General features: G+C 42.6%; 1 protein-coding gene across 1 annotated transcript in view; it reads left to right on the plus strand.

Moving 5' to 3' along the window:
- The window catches only part of COL4A2 (collagen type IV alpha 2 chain), a 143255-nt gene extending 128956 nt beyond the window's left edge, over positions 1–14299 (plus strand). The window contains exons 35-48 of the mRNA XM_064708978.1: positions 243–306; positions 691–765; positions 1383–1490; positions 2423–2530; positions 3783–3854; positions 4245–4370; positions 5618–5734; positions 7129–7290; positions 7426–7524; positions 8284–8430; positions 9045–9161; positions 10026–10217; positions 10987–11273; positions 13871–14299. Coding sequence (XP_064565048.1) covers positions 243–306; positions 691–765; positions 1383–1490; positions 2423–2530; positions 3783–3854; positions 4245–4370; positions 5618–5734; positions 7129–7290; positions 7426–7524; positions 8284–8430; positions 9045–9161; positions 10026–10217; positions 10987–11273; positions 13871–14125 — 1929 coding nt within the window. The 3' untranslated portion in view covers positions 14126–14299. The remainder of the gene's footprint in view (positions 1–242; positions 307–690; positions 766–1382; positions 1491–2422; positions 2531–3782; positions 3855–4244; positions 4371–5617; positions 5735–7128; positions 7291–7425; positions 7525–8283; positions 8431–9044; positions 9162–10025; positions 10218–10986; positions 11274–13870) is intronic.
- Positions 14300–20732: the final 6433 nt, after the last annotated feature.

Raw genomic sequence — 20732 nt, forward strand, 5'->3', positions numbered from 1 at the left:
GACTCACTGCTGTATATGCATAATGCTCAATTTTAAACTTAAGCCTTTGCAAACATAACTTGTCCCTTAGTTGGTACTGATTTAGATTAACAGACTGCTGCCACGTTACTCTGTAAAGTGCTACAGAAATTCAAAAGTGGTACTTTTAATAGCCTTTTTTAGTATTTCCAAAGTCAGCTGCTTGGAAGGTTGAATAAATCCTCATCTTCACTAACTGATGCTTGTTTTCAATCATATGATAGGGAGAAAAGGGCATTCCAGGAATTTCAGGCCATTTTGGTACTCCTGGCTCACATGGAGAAATAGGTGAGTTTGTTCTCTTATCTGAGCACTCTCTGTATTCATCACCCATCAAATTCTTGACATTAAGTTCTGAGGGGTCTCAGTGTGTCTTCAATCTCAAAGTCTTTCTGCAGTCTCACAGAATGATATTGTAGGTGTGGAAGACTCTAAAAAGGTTAATACTGTTCATTTCATGCAACTCATGCAGTCCATGGATAAACTCTTCTGTGGCAAGGAGGGAGGCTGCTGCTGACACTTTTTTTACTGTCTTTAATTTACTTCTCTTTTATTCTACAGAGATAATGGTTGCAGAATTTTGCCTCTGAAGTTGCAATTCCTTCAAAACAACAGGAAGTACTGTTTAAATTAAAGCCTTACCACTCATGTGTTGATTTTTGTTTGAAACAGGTGATCGGGGAGACACTATAAACTTACCAGGAATGCCAGGCCTGAAAGGGGAAGTTGGTGTGCCAGGCTTAACAGGTATTAATTTCACAGTTGCTGTCTGAATGTATTTCTTTTCACATAACAAAGTTCCCAGAGGAAGGGAGAGGAAGCTTTCCATGGGCTTTTGGTGGCTCTTGAACCTGTGTTCTCATGACAGCTCCTGGAGAGGTTCATCTTTTCTTTATTGAAATTAATATGTGTTATATTTACCTCTTCAACTCAAAGTACCATTATTGCAGTAAACATCATCACTGGCAACTCCAGTAAACATTTCTGTATAATTTGTTTTGCTGTTGATGACAAAAGGAGCATTATCAGGCCGTGATTCTAGAAGGTGGGATAGCAAAGTCTTGTAGATTTTGGATTGAGTTGTTAGGTAGTATATTAAATTTCCCTGTACATACAGTGTACTTGAACATCATTAGTGTTGAATATGAATTCCACATAATTTGGGAGCACTTTTAAAAACAAGTTTGATGATCATTCAGCCAGAGGACTGTTCATGCTCCCAGATTATGTAAGCACCCTGACTAGAAGAATGTCTTTATGTGGCAAGACCGGGACCCATTCAGTAGCCAAGTTCATGTTATGCTCGTTTGCTTAAATCAACATTAAAGGAATTAAAAGAACATAATGGTTTTGTGGTTTTCCAGGCATAAGAGGAGGTGTGGGACCAAAAGGAGAAGGTGGTGATCCTGGTTTCCCTGGCATTGAAGGTCTCAAGGGCACGCAGGGTGTCCCTGGCTCTGTGGGACAAGAAGGTAAATATTCTTTTTAATACTCCAAAGAATAACATTGTTTAAGAGGACAAAGAAAAGTACTCCTTCCATCAAAAGAAAGTAGTTAAGTTTTTAATATGCTTAGCATTCTGTAAATTGGTGAGGAGCAGTGACAAGGATGTGAAAACAGCAGAAGTTAAGAGGAAATTGCAAAAACTTAACTCTACTTGATACCAGTTTTTCCTTTTCTATAGTAACCATGTGTCCAGTCAAAGTGTTGTATTGCTGGCATACTGAGGCATTCTAATGTCTCATTATTACAAGGAGTAGGCTTTTCAGTGACCTTTCCTGCCACAAATGAAATCACTATCTCCCAGGACACAGTTACAGAGCCTTTGAGCCAGGCTCATGGGCCAACTCTACAAGAGAAGCCAAGTGAGGTTCAGCTGTTGCTTGATCACACACTCAGGGCTTAAGAACATGTCCTATTGCAGGAGGATCATGGAAATGCTCTTTTAGAACAGTGCTCCACATTTCTTCTCATTAGAGGGCCTAAAAACTCCAGCCAAGACTGGAAGAACTTCAACAGTTGCCTCACTGGGAAACATTTCTTGTCTGATCAGCTTCTCAGTGGGAAAGGCAAAACAAGTGCAGCAGAAGGGGAAAGTGACATGCACAGAAATGAAATCACTTGTAACTGGCAATAGAAGTCAAGTTATTTTATTAGGAGGAGCCTGCTGTCTTTCTGAGACTGTCAGAAACCTGAAGTTTGTAATGAGCTCTTCTTTTATACTTTGTCTCTCCTGCCTGTGCTCTCTTTGGTTTTCTTCCACTTGGATGAGCAGTGCAGTGCCATACAATGCCATCGGGAAGGGAAGGTCTTCCTTTTTCTGCCTGGGAGAATGAAAGTAGCACAAGTTTTGGCTGTTGGTTTTAAGGATGCTCATGAGCAATGATTCATTGTTGTCACGCAGGTTTGCCAGGACTGGTTGGCCCCCCAGGGCAGCAAGGAAGCCCTGGCACTCCTGGACTTACAGGTCAAAAGGGAGCTCCTGGCTGGCCTGGCTTACCAGGACAAGCAGGTATTTGTTCAGCTTCAGCTATTCAATCATTTCTGTGGGAGCACTTGCAAATGTTCTTTTGGAGTGAAGAAGAAGAAAGGGGGGTTTTGCAGTTCAGAGTGGCAGAGTTTCCTGTACTAAAATATTTGTTCCTCACAAAGTCCAAGTGTATTAACAATGAGATGTTACTGATTTATGGCTTCTGGTGTCTTTTCAGCTTGTTTTAACTGTTTATGACCTCTTCAACTAGGAAAGCAGTTTGCAAGAAACATTTTTGTTTTTCGTGACAGCTAGGAAGAAAAAAAGCCATAAAAATTATTAAACATGCATCAAGGATAGTAATATACAATATGAGAATATTATAATGTGGCATTACATAGTAAACAATGTATTTGTCCTGCATCATCACCAAAAACTTTTAACTGATTCAATATCTAGTTTCAAGAATAAATGACTTATGGTTTAGGCAGAATTGTGCTGTGAAAATGCAGGTGATAGTTTAAAATGAAGCTGTTTGTATCACAGGATACAGAATCTCAATGGTTGCCACTTAATTCCTCAATATATTAAGGAAGCAGATTTTTTTCTACCTTTCAGCCAGAAGTCTTTTAGTAAGATTCTTCTATCTGAATCTGCCTCAAAGCTAAGCTAATACAGTTATGAAGACTGCCTTTTTAGACAGTGAAGAGAGACAGACAGACACTTATTTTTCTGAGACTGAATAGTCCTCCAGAGCTCTGGCCATTGTCTAGCTTTAACATCATACTTACCACTTTGACAGGTACAAATAGATGGAATAAATTTTACCTGTAACAATAGTAACAGTAGCTACCAGACTTTTTTTAGAGTTTTGGGGTTTTTTTAAATGACACAGAATCAATTGCTCCTGAAGACAGCTTTATTATAACCATATTTAGAGTCTACAATTATGTCATAATTGTCTTGGCTTGAGGATTTTGGAAAACTAAATGGGTATTAAAAAAACTATGGCAGCAAGACTGGAACTAATGACATGCTGCCAGATGGATCAGAGATATTTTTAAAAATATCTCTTGAGTAATGAGTTTATTGGATAAGAACAAAATTTGCCAATCACAAAACCATAGTGTGATGTATTTAATAATAAACTTACAGTAATTAATTCATTTGCATATAATACAGCATATTTTAACATAGAATAGCATTTATTCAAGCATTAGATTTTTTTTTGCCCAGGAATATATACAGACTAATATAAAGTATTATGATAACCATGAATATAATTTTAAAACAGGCCAGCCTGGCTTCAGAGGAATCAGTGGACTGCATGGTTTACCAGGCACTAAGGGCTTACCAGGATCACCAGGTAAGTGACGCTGTTTCTCTGCCTGTTCATAGGCACAACACTGTGTTCTCTTCAAGTTTGGTCAGTGACATCTTTGTAATGCAATTTTTTAAACTGTGTCCTCCAAAACTTTGGAATGTGCTTCATTATTGTGGGCTCTGGCAAACATCTCACACACTATATGCTACCCCACAGGTGGATCAGAGCACAACTTCAAATCATTGTTTCTTTTCTCTGATAAAGTTAAAATGTCAAGGCCTTTTTTCTCACCATGAGCCTTTTATCCAATGAACCATTACAGACTCATGTATTTTGTAGTGCATGTACCATATGCTTGGTACATGCACTTTAGCATGGACTGTTATATGCAGAAATGTTTCAGCTTTCCTCTTTATCTGAACAACTCAACAGGTCCAGATGGGTACGGCTCTGCAGGTTTCCCAGGTCCAGTGGGGGACAAAGGAGAAGCAGGAGAGCCAAGCAGAGTAGAAGGCAGCCGAGGACCTCCAGGCCAGAAGGGAGAGAGAGGTGTTCCAGGTCTGTGCTCCAGAGAATGGCATCCACCTGTGACTTGTTATCTGTGGGTGTTAGAGATGTCACAAAATACACTCTGGGGTACACAGGTGAATAGGTGAGCTTCCGAAGCTGGGGAGGTCACTGTTTGGAGTTTGTGTTGCAGCTCAGGCAGCCCTTGCTCAGGATCAGCAGTGTGTGTTCCCCAGTGCTGCACAGCCTCGCTGCCTCCCCATCGTGTAGCACCCAAGCTGCAAATGCCAGAGCTACTCTCAGCCATCAGCTCCCCAGATATTTTCGATCAAGTTCTGGTTACACAGAAGCTCTTTGTGCTCAAACCTGTCCATATTTCCCTTTCTCCTGAAAGCCTCACTGCCTCTCAATGTGTGCTGGCACCTCGGGGGCTCTGTTCCCATACCCAGTGCTTTGCTGGTGCCATCTACCCCTTGTGCAGAGTAAGCTCCAGCCCTCTGTGCTGTAGCAGACTGTGCTCATCTCAGAATGGGTCACCACCTGGTTTTCATCCATCAAGAAGCCACCAGACTGATGTTATGAACAAATAAACTAATTACATATGGTTTGGGGGGGGTTGTTTTTTAAACAAAGCCTTTGCCTGCTTGGATCAATGGTTCATACATATTCTTTTGTGTTACATATTCTTTTATTGTTACTAAGATGCTATGCCATCTCAAACACCATTCAGAGATTTATTATCAAGCATTCAAAAAAACAGCTTACCTCATTCATTTTTATTTGTCACAATTATAAACAGAAGGTCAAATTCCTAACAAAAGAATAATCTGTTATTGGTAGGGCAGACTTTTGACCGCTTAACAATTTTTCATCTCTAGAGAACTTCTTGGATTTGAACTTTTGGTTTTAACTCATGCCAGATAATGCTAATTGTCAGCCCTCACCCTGCAGGCACAGAAGAACAAAGCTGCTTTCCTTCCTGCTTCAGTATACCTATTATATTTTGAGTATTTCTTATCTTGAAATAATACTTTACCTGGCAGACACAAGATTATTAGTATTCAACACAGTGAAATGTAATTTGCTATCCAGAGAGCTTTGGCAGAGGACAGTATTTGGTTCTTTTTAAAAAAAAAAAAAAACTTCCACAGTATCATCTGAAAAAGTAAAACAAAAATCAGTGGGAACTGCAGGTGTTTTCTATTTTGAAAATCCCACTCCTTAGTCTCAGGTGAGTCATTTTAATTGCAATTGTGCATTTTTCTTGCAGTATTAATTATTTCTTTTTTTCCCTTCAGGAGTCCCAGGAACCTTTGGTATTCCTGGGCAGGAAGGATTTCCAGGGCCCCCTGGGATTTCAAATATATCAGGATATCCTGGTGATAAAGGTTCCCCAGGTCTAGATGGAGTGCCAGGTAATTCATGCAACAGCAGTCATTGTTATTTCTGTCTTGAATCAGTAAAGTAGCCCTAAATATAGCACTAAAATTGTCTGACAGAACTCATGGTAGATCAGATAATAGAGAGGTTATCAGATAGATAATAACCTCGTGAAAGCAAAAGGCAGTTCCTCCAGGTTGTCCTCATGGGAGGGTTTGATCTTCATGCAAATAACAGATTAAATAATCCAGAATTCTCTTGACAACTTTCAGAAGCATTATGCTAATCTACTACTGTAAAATCTGAGGTCTGTGGCAGACTTGGAAGTCTATTAAATAGTCTTAATCATTCACAAAATTCTCCTATGTGAAATGACCATGCAAGCTAAATTACACTGGAAACTATTAGCTCTTCCTTCTTGAAAATTCCTGTTCCTTATTGGACTGCACAATCATTTCAAACAGCAGTGCCACTATGCAGAGCTTGTAACAGAAGTTGTTCCACTAACATCTTTATATGATGGATGGAAATTTTTTTGTAAACTCAGCGAAAACTTAGATCACACAAACCAGCTGAAAACCAACAAAATGCCTAGGCTTCCAAGTTTAAAGAGGATGTTAGTTGGCCTGGCTCTGCATACTGATTCCAACTCTCCAAGCAGTCAGGAGAGTGGAAACAGGAACACCATATCCCAGCCAAAATGGTGAGACAAGTATGGCTCACTCTGACTTTGCCACATACATCTTGCAATCGTATCCTCATGGGATCCAGCTTCAAAAGGCAGCACAAGAGATGCCCCACTCAAAACCCTACATAGTAAGGGTAGTTCTCTCCTCAGAAAAAAAAGTCCAAATGTCTTGTAAGCAGCAGAGGTAACTGAAGAGAAACCTGCCAGGTTTAGCTCCAGGCAATATGAAATTCTAGAAAAAGAAGCTGTTCCCATCATTCCCAAGACAGCATGAAGTACTTATTTGGTTCCAGATGTTCAGCTGAAGCACTGAGATACACAGAACAGTAAGTCCTTGGCTCTGAGTCAGATACTTGCTGCTCTCTGATTTCTCTCTAGCTACTTGGATAATTTAGGATGAGGCAAGGAAACACCTAGGGAAGTGGGGCATTTGCTAGTGAAGGAATAGCTCATGGAAGGCTGTATCTCAGCAGGCACCCTATTTCTGCTGAAATCTTGCTTGAGATAACACTGTTTTGTGGGAACTTCATACTCTAATTCCTCTGCCACTGCTGCCAGCCTGAGAGCAGGAGCACGAATGCTGAATAAATCTGTCCCCTGCTTAAATTAAGGAAATAGAACCTGATGGGATACAGTTAGATAGTTCTGTTACTTTCCTCTGTGCCCAGATGTTAAGTATAAACAGATTACAATCTATATAATCTGTATAAACAGATTACAATCTATATGTCCTCTAAACAGGCTATCCAGGACCACAGGGCCAGCCTGGAACACCTGCTCCACCAGGAAGCAAAGGAGAAAGTGGAGAAACAGGTAGGACTGGAGAAATCGGCCCAAAAGGAAGTAGAGGTGATCCTGGATTATCAGGAAGGCCTGGCCTGCCTGGATTCCCTGGACCAAAAGGTAAGGATGGGAAATGCTGATCGTGGCAGGAAGCAGGGGAGCCTTCTGTGCTACAGCAGCTTTAACACCATGACTTTTGCACTCACTTGATTTGTACTGAAATGCAATAATGCAACTTATCATTTTGCATTAAAGGTCCCAGGGGTGAGCAAGGTGTCATTGGCTTTATGGGCACGGTAGGATTTCCAGGTGACCTGGGACCCATCGGACCCAAGGGGGATAGAGGAGTAACGGGTAAGTGTGTGCAGTCAGATGTGTGACTCCTGCTGAAACCACTCGTTCTGCAGCTCCACAGAGCTGATCTAACTGGCCCTGCTTTGAGCAGCAGGTTGGGCTTGGTGACCTCCAGAGCCCTCCATCCTGCATGAGTCTGTGAATTCTGGAAACTTCCAGGGAGCAGATGCCTGAATTTAACATGAGAGTCAAGTTTTGGCTTTATGGATTTGACTTATATGAGGTGCCAACTCCAAAATCAGAGCTGCTTTTTTAGTCAATAAAAAGAAGGATTTATTGTCTAAATTAATCCTCCAGAGAAGACATCCTGAATATTTAAAGAGAGCTTTAAAATCCATCACTCTATCTGTACCATCACGTGTTTGTGTCTCTTGAAGCCCACCAAAAGATGGTGCTGCACCTCAGAGACTTGCAACTGTTTGGGGAGAACTTCCCAGCTTCCTGTATCATAAATAAGGGAGCAGTAGCATCAATAATTTCCTTTTGCCTATCTGTGTACAGTTCAGGTGAAGACAGTCTCTTGGAAATGATCCCATACTTGGAAATTGTCTCATCTTGGGCATCCCATACCCACACATATTTCCCCAATACAATATAGCTGCTGTACCCAAGCTGGTGAGTTGCAGACCATAGCCCTCTCATGCATACGCAGCCAAGTAAGAACAACATGTCTCTGGATGAAAGTACATTAGGAAAAAATACAGGGTGGTCCAGGTTTTTATTTTTAATCAAACTTTCTCATCCTGCTTCTAATGACAGGCTTCCAGGGACCTCCAGGCTCTCCTGGGCGAGCCCCTGATCCTCCAAGGCTGGTTGCTGAGCAAGGTTCACCAGGTCCCCGTGGAAGTATAGGACCTCAGGGAAGCCCAGGAGATATGGGACCTCAGGGCCCACCAGGAGATCCAGGTAGGAATCACACATTCCGACTGAAAGCTGTTCCCCTTAGCAGACTGAGGCCACCAGAGCACTGATTTGATGCTCTTCTACTTTAAGTCTGTAATCCAGAAAGGAGAGTCAACTTTCAGTCTTCCAAAGCTGAGGCTTCAGCTTTCTTCCTCCTCCTAGCATTCAGAACATAAGCAAAACAGGAAATAACTTTGGCAACACTCCCAAAGCCAAAGCAACATCAGATAGGGATCTCATGCACATCAAGACTGAACATCTTTGGTGGAAAAGTGCACATCCTTGTGGGAGCACTGTCAGCTTGGGGAATAACATAGCATCAGTGACGTGTAGAGCTGATGCACTGCACCTTTTGCCATGATCCTCATCAGAGATAAGTGGTGCCACGAGTGAAGGATTAAGGTTGTGGTACTCAGGTAGTCTTGACCCCAGCAAGTCTTGACCCCCTTTCCAATGAACTTGGTGCTTTTTGCCTGAGGAAGTACCATAGGGTCTTACCTTCAGTGCAAGCCCAGCGGACAGGACCAAACGTACTCAAGTAGAGCTCCTGTTAACAAAGTGGGATGGGCATGTTGATATGTCTGCAGTCACTGTGCTTACAACCATTGTTGTATAAGGTTTCAGAGGCTCACCAGGAGAGCCAGGACTCCAGGGCAGGGGTGGCATTCCAGCTCCTCCTGGCTCCAGAGGGGAACAAGGAGGAATGGGATTTCAGGGTCCAGTGGGATTTGAAGGTAAGAAATATCACACAGCACTTTTTTCCTCTTTCCCATTTCTCTGCACTTCATCACTCTGCAGTTACTACAATGGAAAGAAATGAGAGGAGAGAGAGGAGGGGGTGAGAGAAGAGGGCAGGGAGCAAAAGGAAGGTGGAGGAGGGGAGGGAAGGGGAGGAAAGCATCTGTTTTCATAGATACTTGACAAGGGACAACTAATTAAATGTTAAGAGTTACCTTAGAGCAGTATTTTCAGAATAAATTTTGATAGCTGTAAATATCAGTCCACTCATGAGTTTGTTTCATTCTGAGTGTATTTATTCTCTTTAAGTATTTTCAGCGTAGTGTTTAACTAACAGTTACATTCATGGAGATGAATGGCTGGGTAGGTGAGACTTGGATAGATGAAGTGGAAGGGAATGTGTCTGTAAAGGAAATACCTGTGTCCTTATCAAATCAAAGAGCAGAACTATTACTATCTTAGTTAGCTAAGCACACAAAAAACAGGTATTTGCAGAGCATAGTTTCAAATGTATGAGTCAAATGCAAGAAGTCCAACAACCATTGGTTAATCTTGGACTAAGAAAATATTTTAAAGGGAAAATCTGCTCATCTCTGTATGCTCAAATTCATCAGAACTTTATTTGTGACTTTCCCTACTTCTGGTGTGAAATTCATTATGTTAGTAACCAGGGAGCCTGATCCAGCAACTGTTATAATCCTAGAACTGCAGCTCTTCTAACAATAACTTAGCATAAAGCAAAGGCATCATGCCATTCATTAAGCTGTTTGTCAGCAGCTTAGCTGGAATATCAGCTAGCACCAGATCCTTCGTGGGACCACAAACCCAGTTGTATTCTTTCTTTTCTGCTCTCCTCTAAGGCCAGCCAGGCCGGCCTGGCAGCCCTGGGCCCCCAGGCATGCCAGGCCGCAGTGTCAGCATGGGATACCTGCTGGTGAAGCACAGCCAGTCTGACCAAGAGCCCATGTGCCCAGTGGGCATGAACAAACTCTGGAGTGGATACAGCCTGCTGTATTTTGAAGGACAAGAGAAAGCACACAACCAGGATCTAGGTATGTACAAATACTGCTCGTTGTATTGCACTAAATAGTTTATTTCGTTGTTGTTTTGCACTGGGTTGTTAGAGATTTGCACAGAGTAGTCTTTATATCGCACTGAATAGTTTATGTTATATCACACGGTTTGTTCTTCCCCCTCTCCTGTCACACGGTTTCTCCCTCAGCCACCTCTGTCCCCATTACCCCCTGGTGGTCTATTCCCTGGTCAGTCCCTCCCCTCACCCCTCCCTGCAGGGTATCCCATTTGCCATGGTCCTCCTCCTCCGCCCCCCATTCCCTGGGTATAAGTCTCCCACCATGAGCCATGAGGTCTCTTCCCATGCAGGTTTTTCCATCTGGTGGTTCTCAAGCCAATAACCAGAGGACATTCATCCCCCACATGGAGAAGAGCACTTCTGGTCTTTTGCTTTCATCCATGTAGGACTGTGTGGGCCGGGGTCCATAGCTGGCCAGAGTGGACCTAAACAGACTGGCCAGACATGGTCTTACAGCTGCTGGCAGCAGCCTGGATTCCAAAAGCTGGGACTACAACAAACAGGCTTAGGAAGCACCAAAATGAGAATATAAAAACTACATGTCTTCATGGAGTGCCCCTCAGAGAGCTCCTGCAAATCATTAGTGTTGTTTGAGGGCACCTGTAAAGCCAGCAAAACATTCTGGACCACGGGGCTTTCCTGGGAGGTACTTGGGAAAGAGCAGGAAACTGGAAGTGTGCATTGTCTTCTGTGAGAATGATTGCCTTTTTCTTCTCCTTTTTGAACAGGGCTGGCTGGCTCGTGTTTGTCTCGCTTTAGCACCATGCCATTCCTCTACTGTAACCCTGGGGATATTTGCTACTATGCAAGTCGAAATGATAAATCCTACTGGCTCTCCACTACAGCACCTCTCCCAATGATGCCCGTGGCAGAAGAAGAGATTAGGCCGTATATCAGTCGCTGCTCAGTCTGTGAGGCCCCAGCTGTGGCAATTGCTGTCCACAGCCAAGAAGCTTCTATTCCTCACTGCCCTGAAGGCTGGCGCAGTTTGTGGATCGGATATTCCTTCCTTATGGTATTGGGTCTCCAGGGTCACATTTTGTGCAGCAATGGGGTTTAAAATTGAGTGTTTGGTACTAGTGAGGCTGCTCTGCTTCAGAGGCAGCAAGAGCAAACCCATGCATCATACTGGGGAACCAGGGAACTACAAAAGTAATTTCTAGGAAGATGAAAATTTCTGTGAATTTCAGAGAAAATTGTCTCTTGTCAGAGTAGCATCTGGAGACCTTAGTTTATGTACAAAATAGCACTTCAGAACAGAACTAAAGGACAGCTGTGACTTAACAAATAAAATTACACTGAGGTGCAACGGGAGCATACAGAGCATTGTAACAGCTAAAGATTTGGAGTTATTAACATACATCACTACTAAGAAGCTGATCTAGGGGGAAAAAAGGAAAAGCAGCAACATTCTTTTTCCCTTCTTTTCGAAATTTAATAATTGATGGTGTTTTGGTCAAATATTTTGAAGCCAAAGTCTTTCACTTACTCTGGAAAGAGAGACAGCCTCTGATTGTTTTAAAAATTAAGTTTCAGTGTTGTTGGCAGTAAGGGCTGAGCTGTACATCCCATTGTGTACATGAGCTCTTCAATCTTGTGATCTTATAATTAGGAAATGGGATGTTACAGAAAAACTTAGTGCTGGGTGTGCAGCAGGAGACCTACTAAAGGGCCCAAACTTTTTTTGCAAGACTGTACAGAGGGATAAGAGATAAGGTGCCCCAGAGAGCTTAGCATGGTAAAGAGCATCTAAAATGTCAGTGAATGGTCTGACAGATGCTCATTTTTCTGACTTGCTTGATGAACACAATGGTCAAAACCTGCAGCAGCATGCCCATGTTGTTAACTTTTTGAAGACTGGGCTGAATCCTGAAGTAAACAGTACTGGAAAAGAAACAAGATTTCTGTGGCAGAAGACATCATAAAAAAACAATAATCAGTCTTACCCACAAACCATTTGTATGTCAAAAGCCAAAAACTTAATTTTTCAGAAAATAAGATACAGGCAAATCCAAAATTAGGTACAGGAAAAAAAATCCCTACATTTTGAGAGAGTAGGTCAAATTTTTTACCATCCCTGTGTTTGACCTTTCTTCTGCTTCTATAAAAAGCCCTGATACCAATCTCATAGTTCCTTCACAAGAATGCCAAGAATTAATTAAATATTTGCAGAGCCCCATGTAAACACTGAGCATTGTTAAGAGCAAAGTTGTCACCTTAGCAAGAACTTTTTGCCAGAACAAAGTCTGTCAGCACTGTGAGAAAAATCCCCGTTTTCCCAGCTAGCTTGTGGAGCAAATGAAGTGTTTGGTGCATGCATTTTTGCTTCTCAGGCAACTGTGGAAGACGTAGAGCACACTTGTGGTTTTCTCAGAGTACATGCTGTTTTAATTCCTTGGCTTAAATTTGTCACCTCCTTCCCCTGAGTAAGGGACAATCCTCAGTCAGCACAGCCTGCCCAAAGAAGCCAGAGAAGTCCATGAGATTTCATGTAGTGAGGGCACTCCACTATCACACATCCTATATGGGTAAGCATTGCAGGAGGATAAAAAGCCGTAGTGAATACCAGAAGAGATGTTATAAGGATAGAGTTGGAGCTTACAGACCAAACATGAAATACCAGAGCTCAACCTGAGATTGCCAAGCAGGGCTGCTCCCATCCCAGGGCTCAAATAGCATCAGCAGGTTTTACTGTCTGCTTTCCAGCTCCAACTGCAGAGGCCTCAAAGTTGAAATTATTTATGCTGCCTCTTACATTCCCTACATTTACAAAACTGTTTAAGAACTTTATTTTCCAGCTGCTTTCTTTTATATTACAGATTGTTTCAGTTCCTAACAAAAAAATCTACAGTATAACTTAAAAATACAGCTGTATATTTATTAAAGGGACAGAAAAAAATGCCCATTTTGTTAGTAATACCTTTGACAGAAGAAAAGCAACATTCAGTTCATTATCACAGAACCTGTCAAAGGCAACAGTTGAGTGGTGTAAAGGTGCATGATTCTGGTGTAATTCACTGCTAAAAAAACATGTCATTCAAGGAACTAGTTATTGTATAGAAGCTAATTCTGTTTCTGCAGTGCTCCTCACATGCAGTGCAGAGTAAGACTTTATAATTTGGGAAGTTTGAATTAAATATATGGTGAAAAATTATTCTTAATGAGGACAAGTAAAACAGAGGAGCAAGATGCACAGACAAGTTGTGGGAGGTCCATCCTTAGAGGTATTAACAACTCTACAGCACCTTGGAGCAACTGAGGGCAGCTTTGGTGTGTCAGCTCTGGTTTGAGCAGGGAACTGGGGCAAGTGACCTCCAGTGGGCCCTTTCCACCTAAATGATTCTCCAATTCTAAGATTTCCAACAGTGAGAATCTTAACTACAGAAAAGATGTTTGTTAGAAGATTTCAAAGAGGCATCAGCACGTGGGCTAGCTGCTTTATATAGTTACAGCATAGGCAAACCCTCACACAGCTGCAGGACTGGCCAACTTTCTGCTCTGGAGATAAGAATTGGGAGCAATCGTAGTGGTTTTTCTCTTTTCACACATGTGAGTTGATGGCAGCTCTGCCTGAGGCTACGCTCTGAACAGTGCCCTGCTTGTCTCCCTTAGCACACTGCTGCTGGTGATGAAGGCGGGGGACAGTCGCTGGTTTCCCCCGGGAGCTGCCTGGAGGATTTCAGGGCGACTCCTTTCATCGAATGCAACGGCGCCCGCGGAACCTGCCACTACTTTGCCAACAAATACAGCTTCTGGCTCACCACCATCGACCAGCCCTTCCAAAGCAAGCCCTCGGGAGACACACTCAAGGCAGGACTCATCCGAAGCCACATCAGCAGATGTCAAGTCTGTATGAAAAACTTATAGAAGTCTCACAGTATAAGGACCCTCCTTATCACGTAGTTCTTATACTGAGGAGCCTTCTGAGGTGGTTAGACAATTGAATAAATCATGTTGGTGCTTTTTTAACTTATTACCTCAAAAGCTGAATGGAAAGTAATTTTTTAAATGTCTATAAAAGCAAGTTAAGTGTAACACAAATTAAGTCGAACAGATCTAGTGGTGTGTCCTCCCACTATGCAGAATATATACACGTTTTGCTAGTCTAATATTACATCATTTGCCAAATGATAGAAATACAGCTTTGAAACACCAAAAAAACTTCAGTAATAAAAGGTTTCCTTGGTCAGATACCCACCACCTTTACCTGAAGAGAATATATGTATCTTTCTATTTACTGTATTTGTCACAACAGTGAACACTAACAGCTGCAGTTCCATAAATTAACACAGGATGATCTAAGTCCTAAATTGTTGCAAAATACTGAAAATATGCTGTGGTCCAAAATGCTCATGTCCAGCACTGAAACCTAATTTGCATTTTAGTATTTTCTGCTTGGGCATTTCAAACACACCCAACACCATCTTTTTTTTTCTCCCAAGCCTCACCATGCTTTAGCACTTAACCATTGCCAGTAACAAACCCCATAGGCTCCCAAAAACAGAAAATCACAAAATGCAAGTCTTTCAGTTTGGTTAGAAGTCTACATGAAGAAGATTAGCATTTTATTTTACAAGCTTGATGGTGTTTTTCCTAGACATATCCCAAGCCAAACCATCCCTTGCCCCACCATGCTGTGGACATTTTATCTGTGTCACACCACCCCCACAGCTGCAGCAATTGGTTTTTGCATTGCACCTTTTTCTCTCCCAAATGAAGCCACTCATCACAAACAGGCTTTAGGCACATCATGTTGGAGCAGCACACAGGGTAGGGTGTGCAGGAGTGCTGGATCCCACATCACCCTCAAACACAGAACTGGCAGCCCTGCCAGCTGGCTCTTTAATGTGTCCTGTCCTGGCAGCTGGGGACAAGTGGCAGTGGGATAGCCACCATCCCAACCTGCACAGAGTCATCCTTGCAAAAGCAGAGGGGAGAGAAGCAAGGCATTTATTTGGCATCATCCTTTCCTGTAGAAAAGGGGTGATAATTGCAAGAATGGCTAGTTCTTTCCTTCTTGTGTAGAAAGAAACAATTTGGCCCAAAGTTGTCTGTCAGTGCTGCAAGAGAGGAGGGAAAAAAGGATCAGCTACAAATTTAATGTTCACATAATCTGATTAATATTTATAGCAACGACAGTGATTTTTCAGTAACTCACCTCACTCCTGCTTCAGGTGCTTCTTGGCTTTTATTATTACATTCCAACCTCACTGTATCATAAATAAACCCTTTTTTTCTACATCTCTATTTGTTGGTGATTTCTATTTTGTAAACTGTGTTTTTCCATACAATGCATATGGACTACTCTGTTGAAATACTTTGTTTGCACTAAGGAATTAAAAAAGCACTTCCAGCAAACTCCTCCCACTGAAACTCAGACTCTTCAACCAGAGAACACTTGTTTGTTTCATTGCACTTAAAAAGATCTAAGAGGGAAGCTGTCTCTAAAATCACTTATTTAAGATGAACAAGTAAAATAGTATTTAATTTGTTGTTAGAATGATAAAAGCAAATAAACTGTGGCATTGCAGATTAAAACAACCATTATTCATACTCTACAGTGTTCAGGAAACCGACATTTACCAGACTTGACAAGTGTTACCTCCACAGAAAAAAAAAAATATATATATATATAAATTAAGTTAAAGGTTAGAATCATAGAATGGGTTGAACTGGAAGGAACCATAAAAACAATTTTGTTCCAAGCCCCCTGCCATCAACAGGGAGATCTTTCACTAGATCAGGTTGCTCAGAGTGACATCCAACCTGGCCTTACACACTTCCAGGGATGGGGCACCCACAACTTCTCAGGGCAAGTTCCAGTGCATCACCACCTTCACAGTGAAGATTTTTTTCTTAATATCTAATCTAAACCTACTCTCAGTTTGAAACCATTCCCTCTTGTCCTGGCACTACATGGCCTTGTAAAAAGTCCCCTGCCATCTTTCTAGTAGGCTGCCTTCAGGTACTTACCTAGCACACTGTCTGACCTACATTAGCTGCTCATATAATTAGATATAGCCATAAACAGAGAAATTACCTGAGCTTTAAATGAGCTCTCTGACCCTGCGTTAGTTCTGAACAAACTTATCACACTATTATTTATTTCAACTAAATAGAACTCTTAGTACTGAAAGCATTGCAGTCAACGTGAGCTAAATTTTTTCCATATTTGCCAAATCTCTTAAACATGGCAATAATAAATACCCAAGAACACACAACTTGCCTCTTCCACACATTGCTAGGCAGCAGTGCTTGTGGGCACTGATAAATGATAAAACTATCATTTGTGGGTTGTACAGCATGCAACTCTGGCAATGCAGCACATTCAGTGTTTTAAGAGAACTCAAGTGAAGGTTAAACAAATCTGTAAAAACTGATTATGTCAACAACAGCAGCAAACTATTTGGATTTTCATGGCTAATATATTGCCTAATCTTCCTACAAAGATCATTATTGCTCTTGCACATAAAACTTCAGCACATGGTTCTTCCTTCAGCAGTTGCTTTGCCTCTTCATTTTCTCTGATTCAATAAGCTGATCTTAACAAGTTTGTTCAGAGTGGTCCCAGCACAGCATTAAGTGGAACACATCAGCATGGTGCAGGGAAAAGACAAACCAACCATAAAACCCACAGGTGCTAAGAAGGCTTGAGCTTCTGTACTTGGTGTGTGTCGTGTGTTCCAGGTGCGTGTGCCCAGAGCTGTGTTTCCCCAAAGCCACGCAATCGCGGCCCAGAGCAGGGCAGGGAGCCCTGCACACAGACACGTGGAACACTCACAGCACACAGAGGATTGCACCTGGTGAGCTCATCCAGAGCACTGCATGGAAGGACTCTGACTTGTCACACTGCCTCTCAGCTGCAAGTCTGCCTCCTCTCCTAGGGAGACAGGCTGACAGCTGGGGTTGTTCAGCTGAAAAAGACTCTGGGGAGATCTTAGAGCAGCCTCAAAGCACCTAAAGGAGACTTAAAAAGACCTGTAGTGTACAGGGCAAGGGGAAGCAGTTTTAAACTGGAAGAGGTTTGGTTTAGATTGGACAGAAGGAGGACATTTTTTACTGTGAGGGTAGTGAGACACTGGAGTAGGTTGCACATAAAAGCTGTGGCTGTCCCATCCTCAAGGATATTCCAGGCCAGGCTGGATGGTGGCATTGAGCAACCTGCTCAAGTGGCTGGCAGATGTCCCTGCCCACGGCCAGAGGGTTGGAACTAGATGATTCCTGAAAATCCCTTCCAACCCAAACCATTCCACAGTTATGGTTGTAGAACCCACTTTCAGGAAGCTAAAGTACCTCTCTACAGGAAAAACTCAGCTGCAGCAAAACAAAACTATCCCTTTACTGACCTAGTGTGCTCCAGCCTAGGATGTAAAAAAAATCACAAATGTTTTGCCTCAGTTTGACCACATCTTCTACTTCAAAGCATGGTGTATGCTTCCTACACTTTTCTGTTTGAAAACATGTGAAGTATAACATGCTGCCAAGCCTGGAGAAGATAAATGAGGTTATATTTCCCTTCTATAGGTATTAGCGCATCAGTGTATTAACACTGATATAAGTGAAGTCAACATAGTGACACGAGTTGACCTCAATTATTCCCTCAGAGCTATTGACCAAATGAGCAGAGTCTGTTCACACCCTATATGACTGTACTTGTCCATGGCTGCCAGAAATAGAAAATTAGCAAGCAGGAAGCATGGCCTTGGCACAGGAGGTGTGAGATTGCTGCCAGAGGAGAGGCTGAGGGGTCACTGCCAAGATGCCAAGAGCACCCAAGCGCAGGCAGCAGCTGTCCCTGTAACCACATGGGGACCAGACATGGCCACCTGCTGAGGGGGAGTGGGGACATGGCCCTGCACTTGTTCTGCACACAACAGCTAAACCCTACTGAACAAGGGAAAGAAGCAACATCACAGCACCCCATGACTCACCAACAGAGGAGCAGAAACAGGCAGGAGTGCTTCCCATCAGGATGTGGGCAAGGACGTACCTAAGAGTCTGGGAAGCTTTGCCAGCCCTATGGGCACTGGCAGAGGAGGTTCTTTTGTGGCCCCCACAAGACTTGTAGCCTTGTTGGGGTTGTCAAGGGCCCATAGCAACCTCCATTTTGCACCATGAGTGCCTGTGAGGGGCAGAAAACAGGATGGGTCCTTCCCAACCACTCTGGAACAGATCCTCCCCATGGTCAGACTGGCTCAGCCCTCACCTCAGGCACTGGCTGGCCTGTAGCTCACATTCACCCAGCATGGCCAAAAATAGCACCTCTTTTATTTCACTATATGATCACTTCACAGGGAGATGGGCAGGGGAATAAGTACTTGTCAAATGAGTTCCCCCTCCCTGGCACAGCAGGCAGAGTCCTTAGACCATGCTTTCAACCACCTTCAGCAGTCCTGGCAGGGAGGATTTCCCTTGGCTTCCCTTGGCACAACAGGCCCAGCCCCAGACAACTGAGCTCTCTTCAACAGCGCCCATGTATTACACAACTACTTCCCAGGTTGTGTCCTGTAATCCCATGACCTCACAAAGGCTGGTACAGTGTCATCCCATCATTACCCAGAAATTTCTCAAGGAACAATAGCCAGCAACACTGAAAAAACAAGAACATCACACCAGACAAGTGTAGCCTTAAGGGCAAGAGTGCAGCACACAAGACTGGTTCCTGTGTCATCTCATTCGGTGAAAACACTCAAGTTGGAGCTTTTAGAAAGACTAAGAATTACTTAACATCTCATATGAATCAAGTGCTGGTGCAACTCAATTACAAATATTTATACCTTAAGAAGTGTTGGATGTTAAATTTACAACTATTTTTTCTATTCTGTGCCTTCTAGATGTACATCTCCTAAAATGCCTCACCTTGCAATCAGCATGTGTTGCAGGTTCAGCTGCCAACAGAAGCAGGAAAGCCAGTGCTGGACTTGTCACAGGTGTGTCTGCAGAACCCTTTGGTCACAAACAAAACTGAGAGTGCAGCCTGTTTGTCTCTTCCCAGTCCTGAGGGAACACTACATACTGCCCCTGGAATTTTGTTAATGGCTAGAAGGTTTCTAATTATACACATTTTAAAATACCACAGCTCAGGTGCTGTTTAGTCTCTGACACTGGTAGGTGTCTGCAAGCCACTGGCAAAGCCGAAAGATTACAACCCTTAGTAGGGCCTGTAGCAATAGGAAAAGGAGTAATGATTTTAAACCACAAAAGGGCAGGTGCAGACTAGATACAAGGAAGACATTTTGACAATGAGGTTGGTAAAACACTGCAACAGATGTTGCACCACCCAGAGAGGTGGTAGATGCCCCATCTGTGGAAATATTCACGTTTTCATTGGACAGAGCAACCTGATGCAATTGAAGACCTACCTGCTCAATGCATGGGGAAATGGACTAGATGACATTTAAAGGTCCCTTTGAACCCAAACCTATGACTATATTATATAATGCTGAGTGGTTTCTCCCTCAAGCCATTCTTCCCCACTACATGTGTACTATGAATTAACTTGAAAGCAGAAAAGCAGAAAATAAAGCTACTGCTCTGCAGCAATTCGCTCAATAGGATGTACTTCCAAAAAAAGGTGCTTTAAATACATTTAGTAAAAATTTAATTTAATATTTATTCAAGAATTTTCTCCCTATGTATGGAACAACTGTGATTTGGGTGAGACAGAGACAGGCAGTGACAAAGCATAAGAACCACCAACCCTTAGTTTTAGAAAATTGTACCAGAGGCACCCAAAGAAAGATGAAGTCCCCTTGCAAAACTGAAAATATGCAAGCTGCATCTTTGGGCTTGAGTGGCTGGCTGGTTTTGGGAGGAATGGGGGGGGGGGGGGGGGGGGGGGCGTGTCTCAGGGTGTGTTTAAAAACCAGAAGTTCTTCACTCTGCTTCAGTTCAGTGTAAGCTCCTGGGTCACCATGTACATTCTTTGTAGCTGAGAGGGTTGGGAAACTCCAGGAGCTGTATTAAGTGTTAGCCACATCTTTTTACTGCAGTCAGGAGAGTAACCTGTACCTCATTATTGCTCCTTCATGGGCCTTTTACTCCACAAAAGGCAGTTTCTTCCCTTCCTCCTGCATTAGCCTGTTTCACATCAGAAAACATCAGTCTTCACTTCCCTCCAGGTAGAGGTAATTACTACTCCAGGTAGTAATGTCATGCATAGCTGATAAAAATCAAAGCTGCAGTTCTGCCTGAGAACAACTAAGGAGTGGGAAAGGAGACAGACACAGATGCTGAACACAATGAGACCCCTAAAGGGCACCAAAAAGAGGTTTTAACAAAAATACAGACAAAATAAGATTGATTTCTTCCCCAAAACCCACCTATATTAAAAAGAATTACAAGGGGAAAATGGAAAGAAAGAAAAAAACTTCCTCCTGCAACTTGCAATTAGAACAGCAAGAGCTGGGATACTGCTTGTTAACACATGAAAGCTCACTATGGAAGAAGAATTCTCATTAATAAAGTCTCCAAA

Source organism: Zonotrichia leucophrys, chromosome 1 (assembly GCF_028769735.1).
Source record: "Zonotrichia leucophrys gambelii isolate GWCS_2022_RI chromosome 1, RI_Zleu_2.0, whole genome shotgun sequence".
Lineage (NCBI taxonomy): Eukaryota > Metazoa > Chordata > Aves > Passeriformes > Passerellidae > Zonotrichia > Zonotrichia leucophrys.